Source organism: Athalia rosae, chromosome 2, assembly GCF_917208135.1.
Source record: "Athalia rosae chromosome 2, iyAthRosa1.1, whole genome shotgun sequence".
Taxonomy (NCBI): domain Eukaryota; kingdom Metazoa; phylum Arthropoda; class Insecta; order Hymenoptera; family Athaliidae; genus Athalia; species Athalia rosae.
In genome coordinates this window covers 1,662,447-1,686,415 of record NC_064027.1, presented here as the reverse complement: position 1 = coordinate 1,686,415, position 23,969 = coordinate 1,662,447, and the positions used below count along the sequence as shown (strand labels likewise).

Sequence of the window (23,969 nt, the reverse complement as noted above, 5' to 3'; positions counted from 1 at the left end):
TATACGCGAGCGTATAGTATAGCGCATAATCAGCGGATGTGTAGGTTATATATAGTTTCGCCCTCATCAGCTCGGCAATATACACGGATATAGCGAATGTAACGATGATATGTGCCGCGTTGAGCGCGGTGCAAAATTCATACAGATTGCTATTTCCACGTAGATATACGTTCACCGTGTAGTCGCTAATTAGCCAATAGCTTATTATACAATTACCGCGATGATTTCTGATGTATCCGCACAGAACTAACATAATAAGTTTGCCGCATCGTTGCTCGGAAGCAGACGCATCGCGGTACGAAGAGCTGGTAATTGTAATTTGCTAGATCTATTACCTGGCTAATAATTACGAAAATTAATGAGCGCGTTTCCGAGGTTGGCTTACGCCGTCGCTTGTGCGATTTCAAGCTCTTCGATACCGCGATGAATTAATCCCCATTAACTATATCGGTATCGCGTAATCGATCGATTCGTCGAATCCAAAAAATCCTATTGTAATCCGAGGCGTCTTTCGCGAACGAAGTAAGTTTCGGGGAGTTAAAATATTACTTGTGTATCCCCGGAGCTTCGCTACCGTCTTACTCTCGCAGGGTTTAGCTAGACGTCATTATAACGTTGGCTTCTTTTTCCGTGGCTCGTTACGTCCGCGTCGTTCGTCGACTCGCCGACATGCCGGGGTGCGTACGGGGTACGAAAAGCGAGCGGCGCGAGGCGGGCGCCGGGACGCCAGGCGTCGCGGGAGGGCGGAGGGCGGAGGGGAGAGCGAAGGAAGGGTGGTGGGGTCGAGGGGGGGGTATTATGACCGCGAGTACGCGTGTTGGGTCAAACATAATAGGGTGTAATATTTTCAGCCACGCGGAAGTCGGGGTGTAGGAGCGAGTGTCGAGTGTCACCGCGACGGCAGCGGCGTACGTGGGCTGGGATGGAATGAAAGAAAAACCTCCAAGACTTGGACGAAAGAATTAGACGAGCCTTTCCTCTCTTTCGCGTTTTTTTTTTTTTTTTGTTTTTTTTTCATTTTTATTCACTCCTTTCTGTTCTCGTATTCATTTTTTTCATCCGGCCTTACCCTCCCCGCCTCTTCAGAGTATGGAACGAAGAACGCGTGACAAGTGGCAACAACTTGACATTTTTTTTAAGACGACCTCGCATTTTTACTCGGTTAAAAGAATTTTTTTCCATCGAAAAGGAGCGTGTGTGCGTTACGGGCGAGGTGTGGAGGAAAAGAAGTTCAGAGGGAAAAAAAAAAAAAAGAGAAAATTAACAAATTGCGCACCGGTGACGAAAAATATAAGGTGTCCAAAAATGTGCGGGTACATACCTACTGCGAGAGAGGTTAACCCAAAAATTTGTCGAGCGTGCAGATTATGGAATATTGGAGGAAAGAGAAAACCGCAGAAAAAAAAAAAGAAAGAAATGAGAATAAAATGAAAAGAAAAAAAAAAAAAAAATGATCTGAGCAAAGCCAGTGAACTGCGGGTATTTTAATCAGCCCTCGCCTAATGCAATTCGCACCCCTTAAATCCTCTCGAAGCCAGGCACACGCGTCTCGTCTGCTATTGAAAATATTTTCTTAACGAGTATTCAATTTCGTCTATCGTTCGAGACCGCCTCGCGTTGTCAACTCTTCGAGGCAGCTGAGCTTATCCAAAATTACTTTCATCGTCGAAGGCGGCAGCCTTGGTGTCGGTTAAGTGGGTTTCCTCGTTTTCTAGATTCGATCCGCTTCTTCCTCTTCTTCGTCTTCTTCTTCTCCTTCTTTTCGCCAGCTTCTTCGTATTGAAATTAAATATTGGACATATTGGGTTACGTGCACGTCGACTGATAAGAAGTCGGTTTAAATTTCAATTGAAGCTGCCCATCTTTGTACGGAAATCCATTATACCGCCCCATTATGCTCCTCCGTCCTCATTTTCTGATCAAAAATTTTCATACCGTTCCGTAGCTATAAACCGGACCGGAAATAGGAAGAGAAAAAAAATTAAATCAAACAAAGCCGAAACCCGCGATCGCGTCGTACGAGATATTCGCCATTTTATTTTCCTCAAACGAGAACGGAGAGCTGACGATTATTTATACCGCTGCGTCGGTTAATGGCGAATGGCGATTGGCAATTGCTCGGCTTTCCCGGTAAATGGCACATAAACGGAACGACGGGGTTCCGCGTCGACGGGGTCCCGGTTAACCAACCGGATGGAAGTATGATTTATTTGGAGGGGGTGAAAACTTTCGTTTAAATCACCGTACCGCCGTGAAGAACGTATCAAGTATCGTCATTTGTTCCGACGCCATGCGCAGCAATGAATGCAAGAAATGAAACAATTTTTCGGGTTTTTTTTCTTCTACCTCCGCAAAACTTTTTGGCCCCCTGAAGAAAATGGGATTCGCATTATTAAAATTTCGCTCTCGTAACTCCGTCGTACCGAAATTCGAACACACACGCTTCTCGTCGTATCTTCGAAGAAAAAAAAAAACAGAAAGAAAGAAAAAACGTACGCGAGGATCGGAAATTTTTCCGCGCCCCGGGGTCATCCTCGCCGTATGAAATAGAGGGTGGGAATGAGCGAAAAAAGATATTCATACCGTTACCGAGAAAAAGAAAAAGAAATATACCACGCGACACCAGAGTTCGGGACAAAAGAGTGAATTATCACCAAATAGTTTGGCGGAAGAAATATGACGCTTCTTCCTGAAAATACTAACTTTTTCTTCCTCGCGGGGTGTATTACGGTTTAGCGGTCGCTTTTCGAGTGAGAGGCGGCGTAGCGGTGGTATTTTTGCGGGGGGGGGGGGGGGGGGGGCCGGGGAGAGGGGAGGAAAAGCCAGATCTCCGTGATGCGGACAAAGCTCATATATAGTTTGATTAATTGCAATCTCGTCGGATGTAACGCGACAGTGACAAAAGTCGCCCTTGTACTTCGAAGGTCGGATAAAGAAAAAAAAACAAAAAAAACCACGAACGAATAAATGAATAATTGATAAGCGGAATCGTCTGGTGAAATGTTGCGGTGTTTTTCTGGCGACCGATTGAATTAGCGGACGGTTTTCGAGGGAGAGAAAGTGGAAAAAAAGAAAGTATATAAAGTTCTCAGACTAAATGGACAGTTCTTGGCGACCCGCCCCGCGAATAGAGATCGACAAAGAAAATCTTTTCTCTTATTTTCACGGGACATTGCCCCGGTGCCGATGCACCGGCGTCCGCGAAGTACAGAGCTATATATAACGTAGGAAGGAAACTGATCTCCCCAATATCGCGCATGGAAGAAAGGGAGAGTCCTGGAGCGGTTGTGCGGCTCTCCGTATATCGGGAAAGGGAGGAGTAAACTAAGTAGTGGGCAGTAACCTTAAATACTCGTTGGATTCTGGTGGGAAATTTACGGCCACTTTATATCTCGTCAGGGCGCACTGGCCGGGCTAGGGGATGAACGGTATCCCCCGCTGCAGTGATAATTTCCACGGTCACTCTGAGTCACGAACGAATCGGAATGAGTCCTCGGACGCAACAAAGGTCGTAACATACCGAATCTACGGGGCGGTGAAAAACAACGAGAAGAGCCACTCGAATTCCGGAGCCCAAATCGGAAAGGAAAATTTACCCTCCTGAACATTCGGACGAGTCGAGGAAATCACAGAGTTAGAAACGTCCGTGGGAAATTCAAACTCGCGTATAATTCGTTGGTTTTTCGTTTTCTTTCCCTTACCTCGATGGGTTGAACGTATCGCGGAAAATTTTATGAACGTCCAAGTTTGCCTTTTTTTTCTTACGTTTGTCCCCCACGAAATGTGTACCGTTCGGGGGTGGTTCGATTCAATTCGTTTTACTCAACGCGCCGAATAGGGGGTGAAATATGTAGGGGGTGGGGGGGTGAGGGGGGATTTAACGCGCATATATCAAGCGATCAGGCGAAAGCAAGGGAACAACAACAACAACGACGACGACGACGACGACGACTACGACGACGACGACAAGTCTATTACCATTAATGATATTCAGATTCAATGGGATATCCGAGCCCCCCTTCTATGCCGGTGGTGCAGCGTGGCTTTGCCCCATATTATAAACCTTAGAGATCAATCAGTCTTTATGACACCATGGACAACGCCATGAAATCCACTCGAAAATTCTCCGTTGGTATTTTAACGACGTCACGGTAATGCCGTGAAGAGGAGGTCGTCAACAGATAGAACTCGATCCCCGACCCCGTGGATTAATTTACAGCCCGTTTTTTTAAGAGGGTTTGATTTGTCGGGGGTTTAACGAAGGTTTATGGGGGATGCGTTTTTCAACCACCATTTCGAACACACCCGGATGTACTTTTTGCCGTTCGCCGCCGCAGGTAACGGGTGAGTTATTCTCGAGTCGCTAAAAGCATTCCGTGAAACAATTTTATTCGGTCATTTGTTTGTTTCATTCGCTGAAAATGATTTTTTCAACGAATCACGTTACGCGCGAGGGTCGAAAATACGATCGTTGATTTTCTAATTGCCCTTGAACTTGCGGATTAAAATCCCGGCCGAAAAAGCCCGTCAGCGGAATGTCTGGCTTGAAAGAGGGGAGGGGGGGTTTTAAAATATTCAGGGTTGCACCTTATACACGATTCACTTTGGGCGGCAGAGTTCGATTAATCAAATTAAAAAATAATTAACCCCCGTGCGCGTAGCTGAGTAATTAATTCGCAGATTAATCCGCGATTACTTGGCAAGAAAAATAAGATCATAAATTAAGTCGTTGGGTTTTTTTTCGTTGATTCTTTTTCATCTTCACTATTTTTCCCCCTCCCCTCGGCTCCCAACCGCACCGTAGACGACGTTCGTTCCCCTTTCTCCATCCCGCGACCGGCGTATCCTTCCTCCTTCCACCGCAGCAGGACCCCCGACAATCTTTCCCATCTAGCAGAACGTCTAGCAGCGTTTGTGCGCGCTACATACATTCATAAATTATTGCTCGCAGAACGCACTTTGCATTTCCTAAAACGATTATAATACATTCTTGTATTTCTCTTGTACACACCGCGCGGATAAATCACTAAACTTTTCAGATATCCCTTTCACCGTCTCGCTCGTCTACCGCGGTACGGAAAAACGGCGATAGAATAGAAAAAAAAATCCAGATAAAGTATCAAAGATCAAATCTACCGTAAACACATCCAGCATTGTCCAATCAAAAAAGACCGGGGAACATTCTTCCGCATAAATTTGTTCCGACATGGTGGCGTCTTATTTTTTATTTCCGGTGGGGGATAAAAAATTTTATTACACCTTCCCCGTTACGCCTTTTTATGCGGCCCTGAGCCCGACGAGTCGTCGATACTCCCGATTCCGTATAAAGAGTGAAATTTAAAATGGCGGAAAAGCCAAAAAATAATTTATCGCCGTCGCAGGTCTTGGTTCCGGGATTTCGGCACCGCCGGGATTTTTGGAAGTGCAGGGGGCAGAAGGCTGCGCCGGGGGCAGCGGAGCTGCGAGGATCGGTGTACGCGTAAATCGAAACTGCTGACTGTGGAACCAAGATTGAAAGACGCGGGACGTTTTTTTATGCGACACAAAGTAGCACTTTGCCAAATGATCCGAATCTTTTTAGGGCTCGCCGTGCGAAAATCCCACCAAACCGTACGGTTCGTCCCGCTTGTATACATGTACGTACGGAGACTGATCAAGAATCGGCTTCGGTGCCGCCCCACATGACGAAAAACTATAGGGGGGAGAAAAAGTAAAACAAAATTTTTTCCCCGATAAGATAAAAGCGAACTTTTACAACGTCGTAGTTTCCCTTTCAAATTTTCCGATCAACGACTCACAATGAATTTATACCGCCGAAGGGGGATTCCAGCGATTAAGTTGACGCGCGTATATCGCGCGGCCGTCGGATATAATTTCACCGTAGAAATCTTGAAATATCATCGTTGGTGCCACGGTGAAAATATTCCGCGGCGATGCGTATACTTGTATGGTAGATATATACGTATACAGTTTACCGGAATACCTCGTATCATACCGTACCGTATAAATATTAAACCGAGATCACGGCTAGCGAGATCATGACCTTAAGACCTCCGGCGGGTGTATGGAAGAAGGATCATGTGGATTTACCATAGATTTACCGATTCTTCTTAACTTTTTTTTTTTTATCCCCTACGCGATGCCGTATTTCCGTGTATACCTTATGGTGCGATGTACCTTATAAGGGGACCATTATATTACTCCGGTGCATCTTACGTTACGTAACGTACGAGCCGCAATATGGAGCGTGCGTGCGAAGCGGCGGGAAACGCGTGCTCCGATGTGGATTCCTCGAGAGTGCGAGGGGCGGGTATGTGGGGTACATATTTAAATTGATTTTAAAAGCCTCCTTCCCTCGTTCCTTACCGCGGGACTCCCTCTTATTTCGCCGTGGGGTCGGCCCCGTTTACCCCCGCGGCGTACCGACGCCCCTCTCCTCAACCGTCGTCTCGTCGCTTCGATAGACGACAGCTACGCTAACCCGGCCGATCGTCCCACGACCCCTAAAACGAACCGAAACCCTCGATGATCATGTCCCCGGTTTGCGACACTTGAACCGAATTAAACACCCTTCGTATTTATACTACATTAATAAAATTTATCACGTGCGGTATTTTTGAAGAGTGGAAACCGGGGCGGAGGAAATTCATTTGGAAATTTTGGGCTACGAGTTTTCTATGATAATAATCAGGATCGCGTATGTGGTCGGATTTTGTAAAATTGTTAGGAAGAGAAAAGGAAAATTTTACAAAGGGTGGAAAGTTAACCGTTATCGCCTTCGGTGAGAAGTCAAGTTCTTATGCGGTAGCGAGGGGTAGCGAAGATATCGCGTCGGTTAATATAAGGCGGGTGGAAGAGTTTTTGTTTGTGCGAGTCGGGGTATTTTTCAAAGCAAGAGTTCCGCTCCAACATTCCAAAAAGGACAATTAATATCACGGCTTTGTCCGATTCATTAGCGGCGGAGTACAAAAGTGGCTTAAAATAATTAAGTCTGCTGTAGATAATAGCTATTCTAATATCCTATTGTTAAATCCGCTGGATTTCTGATTCTGGTTATTATCTTCGTGCTCTCCTTTTCATTGTCCCTCCAGTTCCTTTGTTTTTATTTAATAATTTTTCAGGCTCGATATCTCCCGCCATTTCAACTTTATATACCTATACACCTCACTCTTCGCTTCTTTTCTTATTCTTCTCCTACTAATTCAGTCTACTCACTCGTCATTTTAATTCACTTCGACATACGGCCGTATAATTCGCACGTATTTCGCGTTTAGTTTACCTTCTCTCGTCGTAATCATATTACTTTTTATTGTTCTTTCCCGCCATATTCTGCCTCCGCCGTTGCCGCTGCAGACTTGATTAACGTGCTTAGTAGGTGCGGAAGGTAGCAGGGTGCTTCATATTTTTATATTTTTATTCGTCTCTCTCTCTCTCTCTCTCTCTATTCGTCGGATTCAAAGCGAACTAGGTGTCGGGCTCGCGACTAAAACAAAGTTAGTTCCCTACGCTTTCATCTTTCACAACATTAACCCCTCGCTATGTAATTGAATTTCATAAATTATACTTTTTTTTAAAAAAAAAAAAAACGAAAAAAAAATTATTTCGTCTTATCCCTCCGCGGGTCTTCTTCATATTCTGAAACCAACCTCGGAATTCCATCCGGTTGGGAGAGCAAAAAAAAACTGAAATTAACAAATCGGGAGAGAAAAAAACGAAAATGTACCGAATGATAAAAGCTTCCAGCGGCTACTCCTTTTAATTATCGTTCAGAGCGATGCGACACGTCCTGAACTCGGAACTTTTTAATATTATGTAGATCCAAATCCGAAATTAAATAAAGCATTCATAAATTCGCTCGTCCAGCAAAGAAAAATACATGCACATATTTTAATCCTTCAGTCTTTGTCCTTCTCTATTCAAATCTCACCACCTCTTTCATCCCTTTAATCCTCTTTCTTTCTCCTTGGTCGAAATATTGCCCTGGAAATGGACGGTGCTTTGGATTTAAAAAACAAAAAAATTATTCAAATTCTTCTTTTTTCGCCAATTCTAACGCATTTTCGGAACGAAATAAATTAAGTATGTAACGAATCCAACTTTACTTTCGGATGATTATATATTTTTCGAAATAAAATTGAAAATTCACGCCATGATAAGTCGTACCATAGATCTATGATCGTACAGCTGTTTTTTGACTTCAACGTCGGTTCTTCATTTGATAGCTTTCAATGGATTTACGAGCTTTGAGCATAATTATTAAGAAATGAATATTAAAAGAGAAAGATATGAAAGAGATTAAGAAGAAGACGTTACATGCGCGGACCGTGGAACGACGACCGTTGTTATTAATTGCTTTATGGGCAAATTGGAAACATAAATTACAACTCCGCTTAATAGTTTCGTTTCTCTTGTTTCTCCAAACTCGAAGGAAAGAAGAAAAAAAATAAATAAATAATCATTCACACCTAATAGAAATAGTGGCGCATGTGTAATTGCCGCGTCATTATTATCGGCGTTCGTTACATTATATCGGAATGGGCAGACGGTCCGAAAATATGGTTGAAGAGAGATAAAAATTCTCGTTAAAAACCAGCGGACGTTATTTCTCCTGAAGACCAGCGCACCCAAAAGGCATTAGAACTCATTAGAGCTAAATAACCATCGTTCATATCGAACGCGGTAATCGGTCACTTTTCTCTCCGTGTGCCATGACCACCATAACTTATGCGTAGGTACGAAAATACGTCGTCTATTGAGGGTTTTTTTGATCGGCCAACGACGAAGAAGGAATGGAAACCGAGCGATCTGGTAATCGGGAATAAGTCGAAGTCTGTCGACAAAAACTCGCGACTCCCGTTGGATTCGATCTCTAGATCCAGTAAACCGCGTGATGACGGGGTACTGGATTCAATTTCGATTGTTCGGAGGCACGAGAGTCGAAAGATTAGTCGCGTTAATTAGAAGCGGACTGACGAAGGAGGGGCGCGATGATATTTCACGCGCGTGCATCGACATCATCTCCCGTGTACAGTTTCATTTCGCCGTTCTCGAAGATCATCGGCATGTGCGCTCGGCGCGTTGCTACAGCGCTCCACGTTGGCTTCGTTATTTCATTATTCCGCGGGGGCTATTAGTCTAAGCAGGAGCAGCAGCTGAGGCGGCAGTAATCACCAAAGACAGGTTACTATACACACGTTACGTAATACGCAACGAAGCTGGCGTAGTCTACGTTAACATTACGTTGCGTTACGCTAACGGTGCGTGAACTCGTTATTCTCTCTTCCGCGCCCGCGTTCGCGTCTGCTGCGAGTTTATATAATTGCCCAGCCTGCCTGCCTGCCTGCCTGCCTGCTTGCCAGCCTGCCTGCCAGCCTCCTGCCCGATTTCGTTCCTTACCTCTCAGACTGCACCACGGCCGTACGTCACCTCCACCTGATTTATGATCAGTCCCTCGCGATTGCGTACGGATACGTGATACACTTATTCAAACGCACCCACCATAGATAACCCTATCCTTATACCGCGAAACAATACGCATCGCCGGTCCAATAAGCGGAGCTTTTTTTTAGACGCGGTGAAACGCTCACCTGAGATATGGGATTGGTGATTCTCGAAACGGGCAAAAAGAATAGCGGAAAAGGTGGGGACGATAAATATCGTTCGGTAATTGCGTGCGGGAACGTCGAGAGGGCAATTAATTTTTTTGGTTGATCGCGGTGCCGATTAGGAGTGAAAATTCATTAGAATCGACAAATTATGCTTACGTACAACGGAGGCTACCTCTCGACGTCGCTGCACTTGTTTTCCCAATATGACGAGGGACGGATGAAAAGTATAGACTAGAATGCGGAGGGCGAGGAGGGTGGCTTCGCCAACCCCTGGTTTTCAAGGGGATGGGGAGAACCGGTTTAATCAGAGAGCTGTCTGACGTGATTAACTTCAGTAAGTGTCAGACGGGGGGAAAAGAGAGGCGCTCGTCATTTAGGGCGTTTATCATATCAGCGACCATCGAACGCCTCGTCGATAACGTCGTTTATCTTTCTTACCGTTTTCTCACGGTCGATTCTCTTTCTCATCCGTGAGATACTGAAATTTCTCGCACCTTTTTAATTTCGAAGCGTGTTCCAACTGTTGCGAAAATCAGACGATTGCCGGATTCGGGAGTCTGAGATAATTTTCGGCTGATGCTAATTTAATGTATTATTATAACGTCGGTCCCCAGTTGCCTTAACAGACGTCATGATAGCTCGAGGTAAAACAATTCAACTCTCTCTCAAACGTCAAAGTTAACTCGGCTAGCAGATGCCGCGCGCGTTTAACGCGTCCGGATTGCGGACGTGGAACGTCATCAGCAAATATTCCCCTCCTCAACACCGCACCCAGATGAGACGCGTCTAATTAACAATAATTAACAGGATTTCCCAGCGATCCCTGTGTAAGCTTCTTCTTTAACTCCCCCCTCCCCCCGTCTTTGTACCGGGGCGCGCGATAACCCGGCAAACGTCGACACGATGCGAGAATACAACTTGTACTCCTTACATTAACTGCGGGGAGAAAAGTTTTTTAACAGAAAACAAATAAGATTCATAAGTCGGCGGATTTGGGGGATTCCTGAAAACGTGTGAACAAAATATTGCAAAATATCCGAGAATTGATGAAGCTGAAGTAAGAACGCATCGAATGGAGGGAAAATGAGTGAATTGTGCTGCTGAATGGTGATGACATTTTGTTCAATTGCTGATTGGCTGAGGTGTTAATATGCAATTTTTTAAATACGTCAGCCAAATTTTAGGATCAATGGATTTTCGATTGAATCGAAAATTGCCGAGGCAAATAAACGCACCAACTTATCGCCAATTTTTCGCTTTTCGGAGCAGAAAAATTGAGATGTCTGTATGATAAAAATTCGTAGATTGATAAAAAAACTTTCAACACACGTGGAATACTAGTGATAAAAAAAGCAACCACCCACGAAGTGGTTGGAGAGAAGGTCGGATGATAAGCAGAAGACTCACCATCGATATCAGTCGAGGATTGATCCAGGCCTGCTGCATGTTGTCATCGAGATATCGCTTCGCGATCCTAGCGATGGTTTCTTGCGGTTCCTTTTTCTGAATCGAAACCGTCGCGATCGGCACCACATTAGCGTTGTTCCTGAAACAAATGAAAAAAGTTGTTCGATAAAAATCGGGATAAAATCGACCTTCGGGAGGTCAATCTCCCTCTACCGAGCCACAGTGCTCGTCCCATTTGTCCCTGATTTGGATAAATTGCCTCTAAGCAACGCATCGGACTCGGTGAAATGATTTCTACAAGTTTCTCGCGGCTAAATCGAGACGATTTTCGCGCGATCGCTTCATTTAGCTCGCGGCGATGTTATCAATAATAGATCCCGATTACTGCGAGGGGTTCATTTCACCCTCTTCCCGTCGTAACGCGAGTCTTCGCTACTTCGGTTATACATTCTCCCTCCCCCCCCCGTACCGCAGGATGCCGACGCAGTCGCTTCGCCCCGCGGGCGATGATCGGGAAAGTGAGAGACGACCGCGACCCCATCGAGTTCTCGAGAAGGAGTCGCCAGGGACCTTCTCAGGGACTACTAGTTTGCCCTACGCCTATACGCTCGTCACAATCCCCAAAGAGATAAGATTCCGACGTCAGCCTCGGGACAAACGCGCAACGAGAACACCTATGAAGAGAAAAAAAGGAGAATCGCGTCTCCAAATAATTCATCGACGGTGCTGGAAATTCGGAAGCTTCTCACACGTGAGAAATTTTTGCCCTCGCCGTTAAAATTCCTCGGCTTGCGGTTGCGCAAATTTTCCTCGCGTCGTCACATTAATTCCGAATTGCGTAGTTTTATCGATAGTCGAATAACTTCCCACGTGAATATGTAAATTGTTATTTGATAAACAGCGAGGACACCCGTAGTACGATCCTTGTTCTACATCGTCGCTGTTTATGGTACCTGGCGTCCGTCTTTTGCGCACGACGTATATATACGCGACGGGACTATACAACGCGACCGTACGGTGGGAAAGAAACGGAGCGGCGTACGCGCACGTGATTGCATTTAAATTATTCGGAATTACTCGCCTATAATCAGACTTTGATTACGCTACCCGCATACAACAGAAACCACCTCGTTGAAAATATCATATATATATATATATTCCGCAATCTCCGCTACTCTCCGCCGCTCTAGCTCACGTCGCAGTTATTTTCAACTCTAATTGAGCCGCGATTCGCTCTAATTTTTTCATCTCCTCGTTTTTCCTCAGTGCTCAGTGTTCGAATCGAGTCGAGATATTACGTGCGCTCTCGCGGAGGTGGCACATCTCTATCCACGAGGTAACAAACATTTTGTCATCCAATAAGCCAGCCACCGAGAGACTCCTCGCTCCGCGTATACTTTACGTCTGACACGTCTGGTTAGTTTAAACCCTCAATTAGTCATAACTTAATTATATGGGGAGTTTGTTGGGAATCGCGCGTACCCTACGAGGTGGTGGCTACCGTTTGGCAAATATTAGCTCGGGCTTCTGTTTGAATTATTGCGGTACAGTTTCGCGTTCGGTATTCAAATTGTAACGTCCATCAATGCGAATTCCCGTTCGGCATCCGGATCTCGCCGTAAATTGATTATTCGATTTCTCCTAAAAAATTATCGAGTTCAACCGAAATCAACGAAAATCATCGTCGTCGCGCTTCAAAATTGACCACGCGAGGTACGAGGTGCCAAAGACGCGAATAAGAATAAGAGTCGGTAACGAGTACGTACGTACGTACGTACCAGCCAAGAGATGCCTACGTTCGTTCGGATTGCTTCGGACGTACCCACGGCGAGGAGGAATCCGACTTTTACGAATGAACCGGGAACCGAGGCGAAGGTAATCTACCTAGCGCGGCACTCCCTACGTTTGTACGGGATGAGTACGGGGTTCCGTTTCTACTCAAAGCGCCATTAACTCCCACGTCCGAGAACGAAACACAATGTTCCTACGGGTTACGCGGGGTTCAAGGCCCCCGGGGTCCCCGAGGATGACCAAAAAGGGTTTACCGCATAGGACGATTCTTCCAGAAATTGTCGTCTCTAGGAAACCTCGGTCGGACATGAGCGGAAAAATTGTACGTCGAAATAAAAGGAGTGTAACGGCCGGGTGTCGAAGGCCACGAGATTCCGAAGGAATCAAAGCTGTATTTCACGCGCTGAAAGACGCGCGTGTTCGGAAGCAGCGCGGGCAAACTTTACAGATTATATACGTACACGTACGATACAAAGGCGATGCGAGAGTGGAAAGTAATATCGTAAGATCCATGCGTAGGATACCGTAACATTGGATCAGGTATGCGTGTACCTGACGGTTCACGGGGCGCTAAATTACGGAGTTTATCGTCCGCGGGGTAATAAAATCCGGAGCTTCGATATCGGAGCGTAGCGTGAGGCGACCGCTCCCGGTCCACGTGGCTCCGATATTCGGACACGGCGAACGAATCGTCCACGGTATACCTACCCCGCCGGATTTTCCATCCACCTTCGAGGTATACGACGCTACCGCCGTACCCGTCGAGCAACGCGAACCGTGAAATATCGCCCCGGCTCGTTACCCTACGATATTTTCGGCCTTTCATTACGATATTTTTTCATATATTTACGACCCCGGAGAAATAAAGACTCGCGGATCGGAGACCTTAGCTCCCGGTGATCTCGCTGAGGTTCGCTCGTTCGATCGGTATCCTCGTTCCCGTCACGCGTGTTCCGAGTATAAAACACCGGTGTAATCTCTTCTTCGCGTAACCCGCTCATTTATCTTCCTGCGCTTCGAATAGTTTTCACTGCACGTACGCGAGAGAAAACAATGGAGAATTTCATCTTTCACGCGTTCGCGGGGAGAACGAACGGAATCGACGAAATTATACCGAGGTAAGAACGCGCGGAGTTATAGTTGCGCCTATTGCGTACGACAAACTTTGCTCCGCGTTATCGAAGGAATATGTATAGACGCAGACGCTTACATTTCTCGCAGATCGTCGTATAATAATCTCGTTTTCACCACCTCCTCTTCCTCCTCCGAAGTAACTCGAGGCTGTAGCTTTACGGTGGACTTGAGGTGGTCCATAGGCCTCTTCGAGTTCTTTTCTTTATTGAGTTTATAAGCCGTTTACGCGGCATTTCGCGGCCACTTAATGACACTGCCTCGTTTTACTGTCAGTAGTCAACCGCAGGATACGCAGGATCCGGAGGTGGAATGTGACAAGATCAGCTGGTTCCCTAGGAGCTCGGAAAATATCGTGATGGAATTTCGATGAGGTGCTAAAACCAATTAGCCCGACGGAAAAAAAAAAAAGAGAGCGAGGAAGAGAAAAAAGAAAAGCCGGAGAAGAACCTCCGGTCTGATTTCGAGGTCCGGATATAACTCGCGAATCTCGGGAGGATCTGAAATCCTGATCCCTCTTCGTGTAGTTATTTTATTTATTTTTACGACGTTCGAAAGGCGAGTAAGTATATCGACGGTATATCAAATTCGCGTTAAATCAAATCGCCGCCTACGGGTTATTCCCGTTCCGCAGTTTTATCGCTATACGGTAATACTACAGTTTCCTCGGCAACAAAAGAAAGCTCCGGGGTCCGGCGGGGTGGATCGTAAAAATTGAACATCGCCAAAAAGATGTTTAATGGCCTGAGCTTTGAGGCGAAAGTAGGAGGCAAAAAAAAAAAAAAAAAACGGACTCCAACGCCGCAGCTGTTCGTCGCTCTACCGCGGCCCTACGACGACGCCCGGTGTCGTTTGATATCACGATAACGAGCCAGATGAAGTCGTAACGGCTAAGTGCAGCGGTGTAAAATTATACACCGCATGCGGTAACAACTTCTCTCGCACACCTTTGAAACTCGTCACACACGTTCGCTTACGTATAGAGAGATGCGCCTGATGAAAATTACACGCTCCCGATGTATCGCAGTATCAAGTGGGAGAAAAACAAAAAAGAAAATATATATAGAAGGGAGGAAACGGAGGAAACGTGTCTCCTCGTCGGAACACCTGGGTCGCGTTATCCGCGCTCTTGTTTTATGGGATAAGCGTAAAAATCGGATCCAATCATTATTGCGAGTATCTATTCGACGATCCATCTTTAGAAACGTCCGTCTTATTCACTCCTTGATATCCTTTGGCGATCGTACTTCTATTCGGCGCTACAGTTGCGGGGGTCTCGTCGTAGCGTAACGAGTGCAGCGCGGGATGCGAATGCCGGTGATGTAGGTACATACGTACGATGGTGTTGAAAGTCGGTTGTACGGGGAAAGAGCGCGCGGCGGCGGGATGGTTGGTCGAGCTTTCGGTGCTCGAGCACGTCCCCGGGCGTCCACCGCAGAGATTTAGGTGGCTCCCCGTGTGATTTGTGGCCCATTGTTCTCCGGACGGCCAACTAAACTAAAAACTGGGCTACCGTGTGTATCCAAGGCTAACCTAATAGCCTTCGATTTGCTCGTACGTTCGAGGGATCATCCGTTGTATCGGAGGAATAACTGATTTTACTATCGTGTAACGTACGTTCGGATCACCGAGACCGGGGTGATCGGTCTCTGCCAAGGTTCGCCGGGAGAGAGAAGAGATGAGAGAAAAAAAAAAAAATTGAAATAAAATAACGTCATTCGGAGGCTTACCGATGACTCTCATGATCCAGTACGACAAGTGCGGAGCACGAGGCGACACATGCGGCGTTACGCGGGGTTTCTTTTTTTTTTTCTTGTTTTTTTTTTGTTTTTGTTTTTATCGAAACTCGATCCCCCGGATTTATCGAGCTTGTAACGGTGGCAAGATCTATTTTCTTTCGGAACCCGAGGCGATAAACGAGAACTTTTTACAGACGCGACGTACGAGACGTCTTTCTAGACCCTCGCCACCGTCCAAAGGAGACACGGTTATACGGAAAAGGGGATCTATATCTCGAACTCGCGTCTCCTCTTTATCACTCCGGGAGAGACGATCGCACCGATTCTTGTCGGAAAATAATCGCCGATCGATCTATGCGCGTACACTAATTCGACTATATTCGCTTTGGGCATTCCGTACATGATATCCCAAAAAAAGCACATCCGTTAGGCGAGTGTAAATTATACGGTAGAGGTAAGGAATCGAACAAAGCGAGTTGGAATGAGTACGCCGAGTTTCAGTAGCCTGGTTTATATTCTATTAACGGAGTATCGGGACACAATCTGGAGGGCTATCTCGCATCGCTGCATCTCAAATGTGCAACGGCGTTCCATGCGCGGGTTTTAAAGAAGGGCGAGCGTCGCGTCGTGCGTCGTTGTCGCGGCGGTCCAGAAGCAACACGGCAGCAGCGAGAGAAACCGAAGGAACCATCGGAAGACCTCACCGCGCATCCGAGCGCTACTATAAGTCGGTTTGCCGGAGCCGGGCTCTTTCTGAGAATCGAACGAACTGGCTCTCTTCCATCTACCGTATCCCAGCCTCGAAGCACGGGCTGAAAGTCGGCGTTCCCGCGTCGTCAACTCTACTTACAAATGGACCCGTCCCCGGCTAAGCGGAGAGGAGACACGTCGATAGACGGACGAGAGTCAGCCGACGTTTGTCTTTCGAGTCTTTCACGGGGCGCATATAGCTTGTCGTCGGATTCACTCCGCGGCTCGGGAAGAAAGAGTCGCCCCCCCCCTCCCCTTCATCCTTCCCTCCGCTCCTCCGCCCCTCCGGGAGAAGCTGAATTCTCGGGATATAGGCGACAAAAAATATCGCCGCCAATCATCGCCCCACGCCAGGAGTACGACGTACGACGTTGAGACGTTCAAAGAGAAACGCGACCCCGTGTCCGCTTCAACCGTGGGGTTTCTAATTGACCAAATCCTCTTCGCAACGCACCGCGAGCCGTTTTATCCCGATTTCTTCGCGGTGGTACGCGCAACGATATCACCGTAAATACAAACAACCAACTGCCGACCTCATTACCGCGGATTAAAACTCATCTTTTGAACGGGCGCCCGCTCCATACCACCGGCCTGCATTCACCCGGGATAACCGAATGAACGGCGTTCGCGGCGCAGACATGTACGGGGTTACCGATATGCCGGTGGTTCAACGTCGAGCCCAGGGCTCGCTCGTGCTGTATATAAACTACGGGGGTATAGTCGCGGCGGTTTTTACTCACGTACAAAAGCCAACCGATGTCCCGATAACGATGCTCCCGGTTTATCTGATCGTTCGACTCCTACGTAGAGATACCCGATAGATTATATTCATCTACATGACCGTACGGTGTCGATACGGAGATTAGATAGTTTTCAACCGAGCAATCGTGTCTAATTAGTTACAATTATCTCGATTAACTACGAGATTGGGGTACGCGTTACACGGTGCACTCTTCGAAACGCGATACCGCGTATCGGATTGAAAAATAATTCCTGTTTTTCCTCTTTTTTTTTTGTTTCTTTCTCATCGAAAACTCCGAGAGGGGGGGGGGAGTTCGATGTTTGAAAAATTGTTTTCGCTAAGATTCTTCGTTTCTTCGAATCGTGTCGACGGTATCCCCTGGACTTTGTCAAAACAGAGTCGAGCCTCTCTTCCCTCCGTAAACGGCATATTCGAAAGCTGAGAGAATACGCGGCAACCGACCCCAGTTAATATTATGATAATACACTTATATTCGCACGCAACGAGGGTGTCGTTACCGAAGCCTGTATAAGCGTTTTCCATCTCCATCTCCATCTCCATCTCCTTCTTCTTCTTCTTCTTCTCCTCTCCGAAAGGAGGGCGTTTCGACGTCTTTGTGTGCGATTTCGTAGGAGCATAGAAGGCGAGGCGTAAGTATGTCGTATATAATAATGTAATTTTATCGACACTTTGGCGCACCGGATGATGGAATGCGTCCAACGGGGAGACGACGGAGTCAAAGTCAGAATCCATTATTTCCACGGGCGCGCGATGATTGTTTGCCTAAATGCCCGTTAATTCAGTTAATTGCGTCGCGTTGTATCGACGGAGTGACGAACTTTGAGTACATCCTCGGTATGAGGCACCACTTCCCCGTGTTTATTATCCATTCCCTACCGCCGGAGAGGCTGTAACGGTAGAAAATATCGCCGACCGTACAATTGTCCAAATGTCCCGCGTCTTTCGTGGTTTTTTATAAAATCACTCACGTCGTATCGACATTTTAGCCGAATAATAAAAGACGCGTGAAAATAATGTCCAGCTGAATAAAGGGGGGGGGGGGGGGGGGGGGGGAACGATTTTCAATAAAATTTTGATGGCATGATAAAGTGAGAAAAGCTATCGCCATCGACGCGCCTACCTGCATCCCGCCGACTGTATGTATGTATATATTGTAATAATAAGGCGTACGTGGTATACACCTTTTCTTTTCGTTCCAAAGAGGATAGGCATCGCGCGCTTCGACAAACAATAAATGTCCGCGCCTACTCATCTATAGACGCATCGTCCTCCTCCCTCTTCTTCTTCTCCTCCTCCTCCTCCTCTTCCTCCTCCGTATTCTCGTTTTCTCGTTCCCCCTGCAGTTTAAGAGCAGCGGCGGCAGCAGCAGCAGAAGCGGCAGCGACATCGAACCCCGTGCTTTCTTTCGGCTCCCTCACCAGCTCTCTCGAACCGATAAGTGCGTTGTCTTGTCCCGCATTGGCGTCGGGAGTGTTAAAATTTCCATAAAGCTCGATACCTCGACGATCGTCGCGATAAGAGATGAGGATTCCTCGTTACTTCCAGGTCTCCTCGGGTCCGATTAACCTTTCATTATTCGGAAATTATATATACCTGAAGAAGACTCACCCCAAGACGCTATTAGAAACAATCGCGTCGCTCGTGTTATTCGCCGAATTTTATGGGGGGATGCGTTCCGCGGGGTAAAAATACGTCGCCGGGACACTGACGCACTTAGTCCGGGAAAAATTAATTAAGCAAAAACACTCGCGCGCCGCGAGGACCTCGCGGTGCGACGCTATAAATTATCCTAAAATAAAGACGTTCGCCTTGTTTCATTTTATTGCGCGTACATTTTTATTCCTTTCGCCTTTTTCGATTCGGATACGTGGATATTCCTACGCGACGTGTTACCGCGGAGCAAAAATGAAGGGAAAAAAAAAAAGTGAGAGGGAGAGGGGGGGAGGCTTTTTCGGCTAAGTGATCGCCCCATTGATTGATAGGAATCGTGCTTCGGAATTAATTCATGAAAAATATTCCGGCCGGCTTACTTGGCGCTTTTTATGGGTTAGCTCGTAAACAATCGATGAATATGGATGCGGTTCGTCGAGGTTCCCGGGTCCCGGATCTAAAACCTTCAGCTGCCTCGATGCGATCCGGGGATACGCGAACTCCTTTACACGAAACGAACGTGCCCCGTGCTCCTCGAAACTCTATGCAATTTTACGAAGCTCCGCGGCCTTTTAAAAAATATGATAACGCAGTCGAGGATCTCTAAAAGCGCAATATACATAATGCGCGCGTTTCTCTTTGTTACGGGCAAACAAAAGTAAGAGGTATAATATACGAACGTAGTATAGTATAATACCGCAGCGGCTGACTGGGATAGAACTTCTTGATTGCACACCAATATTTTCATAGGTTAATTAATTCGTGTGCACACTGCAGCCAGGTATCTCGGAGGGCTTCGCGTCCCGTCCTTCGCCGGTTGAAAAATCAATAATCAGAGTGCATGTCACGTGTAAATTGTGTGTGTACATGTACGACAATATAACGGTATTCGGCGGCGTGCGCGATGATATTTAAACGCACGGGTTACCTACGCGAAGAAATGTGTCGGTGATCCGACGGTGGAAAAAAGGAAATAGAAGAGAGGGAGGGACGGAGGGACGGAGGGACGGAGGCAACAATTGACTACAAAATATACGCGGTTTATGTAAACTCAACTAACAATAAAAGCACGCTTTGAAATACCTCTAATTTATTCCGTAATATCGCGAGGACTTCCTCCATTATCCATCCTTCATCCTTTATCCGAATGGGTCTGGAGAAGGAGTCCTCGGAGGTATCAATTTCGACGGTTTGTTCTTTCCTTCTTACCTCTCGTCTTCCTCACTTGTATATTATATACCACCAGGCGATACAGGTATATGAGGAATCTCAACCACCACCCAGGAATCCTCAGCGTCGTACCGCCCGCCGCGAACATTTTCATAAAGTCCCTCATAAAACACCCGTACGTAGGTATAACCTGTATGCATACATATATACATACATACGTTGGGCGAGAGAGAGCTGCAGGTCTGGTTCGCTCGGTCCCTCTTCGTCCCGCCGTGGTGTCCATGTTATTATTTTATCCGGACACAAGGTGTGTGCGCACATCTCGCGCGGGAGACGCACTCGGAAGAGGAATTCCGTCGATCCGATATCCCTCTCCCTCCTCCCAGGCTTTTATTGCCCATTCATATAAAGGTGTGAATCCCCGCGAGATACAGGGCGTTAATTATGTTTTATGACGAACTAGGGAAAGAATACCAAATAAGGACGATGGAGGTTCGCGGGCGTCCATTCGACTTACCTCGGATCATAGGAGGCGTCGGACGTCCGCCCGTTCATTTTCAGCGAACACTTTACATCGACGTTTACGAATATTAGGGTGGGTTTGAAGAAATTTTTTTTTTTTATTCTCTTAGCATGGGGGCAGAATGTGTACCTTATGAAAAAAGAAAATTTTTCGAATGTGGAAAAAATTTTTTAGTTGATATTTTGAGGTAGGTTACTCGATCGATTGCATGAGTAGATGATTTGGGCTTTCAGATTTAGATTTCGGAGCTGATTATATGTGAAATTACTCTTGAAGAAGCAAAGAAAAATTCGATTTTTGAGCAAAAGATAAATCATCTTTTTAATTGGGTTTAATATGCTTTTCTTACGTATTTTGATCTCAGGAATCCGAATCTGAAAGAAAAAATGACCTATCTCTAGAATTGACCGAGTTATCGCTAATTTTCAGCTTTTTGGGGTCAAAAATAAAAAATTGATTTATCAATCTATATTGATGTAATTTGAGCTCAGGAATCCGAATCCGAAAGAAAAATTGATCTATCTGCAAAAGTGACCGAGTGATCCTCATTTTCGCGCGATTTTTGGCATAAATTTAAGGATATCTCGAAGGGAAAAAATCGTAGCTCAATTTGGACAACGGATTCGTGTTCCTGAGGTCAAAATACGTAATAAAAGTGCCATACGATCAATTTTAAAAAATAAAAATTTTTGGCCAAAATTTGAGATTTTTCCAAGGGGTACCCCTTACGATTTTTTCAAATTTCGACCAAAATTTTTTATTTTTTAAAATTGATCGTATGGCACTTTTCTTATGTATTTTGACCTCAGGAACACGAATCCGTCGTTCAAATTGAGCCACGATTTTTTCCCTTCGAGATATCCTCAAATTTATGCCAAAAATCGCGAAAAAATGGAGATAACTCGGTCATTCTTCAAGATAGATCAATTTCTATTTCGGATTCGGACTCCTGAGCTCAAATTACATTAATATGGACTAAAAAATCAATTTTTTATTTTTGAACCCAAAAAGCTGAAAATTAGCGATAACTCGGTCAATTTTAGAGATAGATCATTTTTTCTTTCAGATTCGGATTCCTGAGGTCAAAGTACGTCAGAAAAGTGCCATACGATCAATTTTTTAAAATTTATTTGGAATTTTTTTTTTTTTTTTTTTGATGTACACTCGGTGCCTCTGTTTCTGTACTAAAGGTCTTAAGCTTCAGTATGGCCATATGGACAGAAATGAACTCGTTGGGTATACCCTGAACCATTTAAATACTGAATTTTTATATATTTACTTCCGTAATCTGTTATATAGAATTCGCAGAAATGCCGCAAAGGGATGCCGCCGATCAGGTGGATGAAAGGGGTAATTTATGAGGTGTGAACAAGATCTTAATCAGGTGATGACAGCTCGTCTGACACCTGCTCACAATGGGAGCAAGAAAAAAAAACAAGGACTGTGATTTCACACCTCTTGAACTATTAAAAAGCTATAAATTATGTTTATAATCCTGGCACGTGCCGTCGGTCAAGATGCCCGAAGCACGTGTAAAATATGAAGTCTCATTGGGTGATGGGAACTTCATTTTGATTGGGTGAGCCGGAGCTTGCCACCGAACTCCGCGCGGAGTGCATTTGCCCAATGTTTTTTACATATGGATTTTGGTGCGAGAAAGCTCAGCGTGGTGGGAGCGTGAGACACGAGGCGATACGCCGCGAAGCGGTAGAAAGACGAACGAGATAGAGAGCGCTCGCGCCCAGCCCGCTAAAATATGAAATCTCGGGCTACGTAACCCGCCATCACGTTTCCCGGCGTATCTCGAGAACGAATGATCGGAATTTGATGATGCATTGAAATTTTGAATACGTGATTTCCTGGCCATGGATTTTATTCATGAATTAGGTTCGTAGCTGAATTTGATCCACGGATTCGTGTTCCTGAGACCGAAATGCGTTACAAGGTGTCATACGATCGATTTTTAAAATACTTAATTTTTGACCTAAAATCAATATTTTTTCCACTTATTTTTTCGTATGGTATTTTCATATATTTTGATCTCAGAAATCCGGATTCCCAAGTCATATTGATCTATCCGCAAAAATGACCGAGTTATCTCAATTTTTTCGCATTTTTTACCATAAAAATGGAGATATCTCGAAGAGAAAAAATCGTAGCTCAATTTGGACAACGGATTCGGATTCCTGAGCTCAAATTACATTAAGATAGACTGAAAAATCAATTTTTCATTTTTGACCCCAAGAAGCTGAAAATTGGCGATAACTCGGTCAATTTTAGAGATAGGTCAATTTTTCTTCCAGATTCGGATTTCTGAGATCAAAATACGTTAGAAAAGCTTATTAAACCCAATTAAAACAATGATTTATTTTTCGCTCAAAATTCGAATTTTTTTTTGGTTCTTCAAGAGTAATCTCCCGTACGATCAGCTCAGAAATCCAAATCTGAAAGCCAAAATCATTCAATCATGCAATCGATCGAGTAATCATTAGGTGGAAAAAATTTTTCACTTCATATTTTGAGGTAGCCCACTTGTTTTTTGAATAAATAATTAATCAAGTGGGGTTTTTCCAGCAATAACATTTTTTTACAACCCACCCTAACGAATATCCCGATAAAATCAGAGCGATCGGTGGAAAAACGCAAAATAGAGACGAAGTTGCGAACGAGTGGTTGAAACGGCAACGACCAATACACCTATAGCTAATTGGTAGGGAGGTGAAGTCCGATCGGTACAATCGATCTGATCTCCCGGGACCACTGCGGTAGGTGAAATTTAAATCAGCGAGTGAATGTCGGACCTTGACGAAGCAGTCCATTCGTCGCCTAGATTTCCAGCAATTCTATATCGTCAGAGTACGAATATACGTGTAATAAGGTATCTATCTATAATCGATAGATAAAATCGATAGCCAGAGGCCAGGCCCGCGGAGTCCACGTTAGAGAGCCGTTCGTCGTGATGTTGATGGATAAGCAGCCAGGGGCGTGCTGAAGCGTGATTTGTCATCGTACGTACCTACAATACATTCCGCTAGATGTGCGAGCGGGCATTCTTCCCTACGTCTCCGTCTCCGTCTCCGTCTCTTCCCTCGGAGCCCTAAAAACCTCGCGCAACCTTCGCGGGATCATACCGAACAAAGGTACGCCCCACGGTTACGGTTATGGGAACCGATATCTGGTGGACAGTGGTCACCGTGGTCGGCGGCCGTCGTCGCAAGGCGAGTTGATTTTCCATCCTTTTTCCAGTGTCCGCGGACACGGTGAGCGAGGGTACGGGATACGACGCCTCGTACGGGTCGTTGGTTCTATTGTGAGCGATACCACGTCGCAAATTTTTTGCTCGTTCGCGAAAATATATGGACGTGGGTATACGGCTCACGTGCAAGGTGAGGTAGGTGTACGCGTACACACGTGTCCGTCGCGTATATATCGCGGGT

General features: G+C 45.7%; 1 protein-coding gene across 6 annotated transcripts in view; it reads right to left on the bottom strand.

The window, feature by feature from the left end:
* Positions 1-23,969, bottom strand: part of LOC105687336 — a 245,110-nt gene that overhangs the window by 186,233 nt on the left and 34,908 nt on the right. For all 6 annotated transcript variants that reach the window (XR_007277190.1, XM_048651020.1, XM_048651017.1 and 3 more), the window contains exon 3: positions 11,016-11,154. Coding sequence is in view for 5 of the 6 variants with exons in the window: in XM_048651020.1 (XP_048506977.1) it covers positions 11,016-11,154 (139 nt within the window). In the remaining variant the exon portion in view is untranslated. The remainder of the gene's footprint in view (positions 1-11,015; positions 11,155-23,969) is intronic.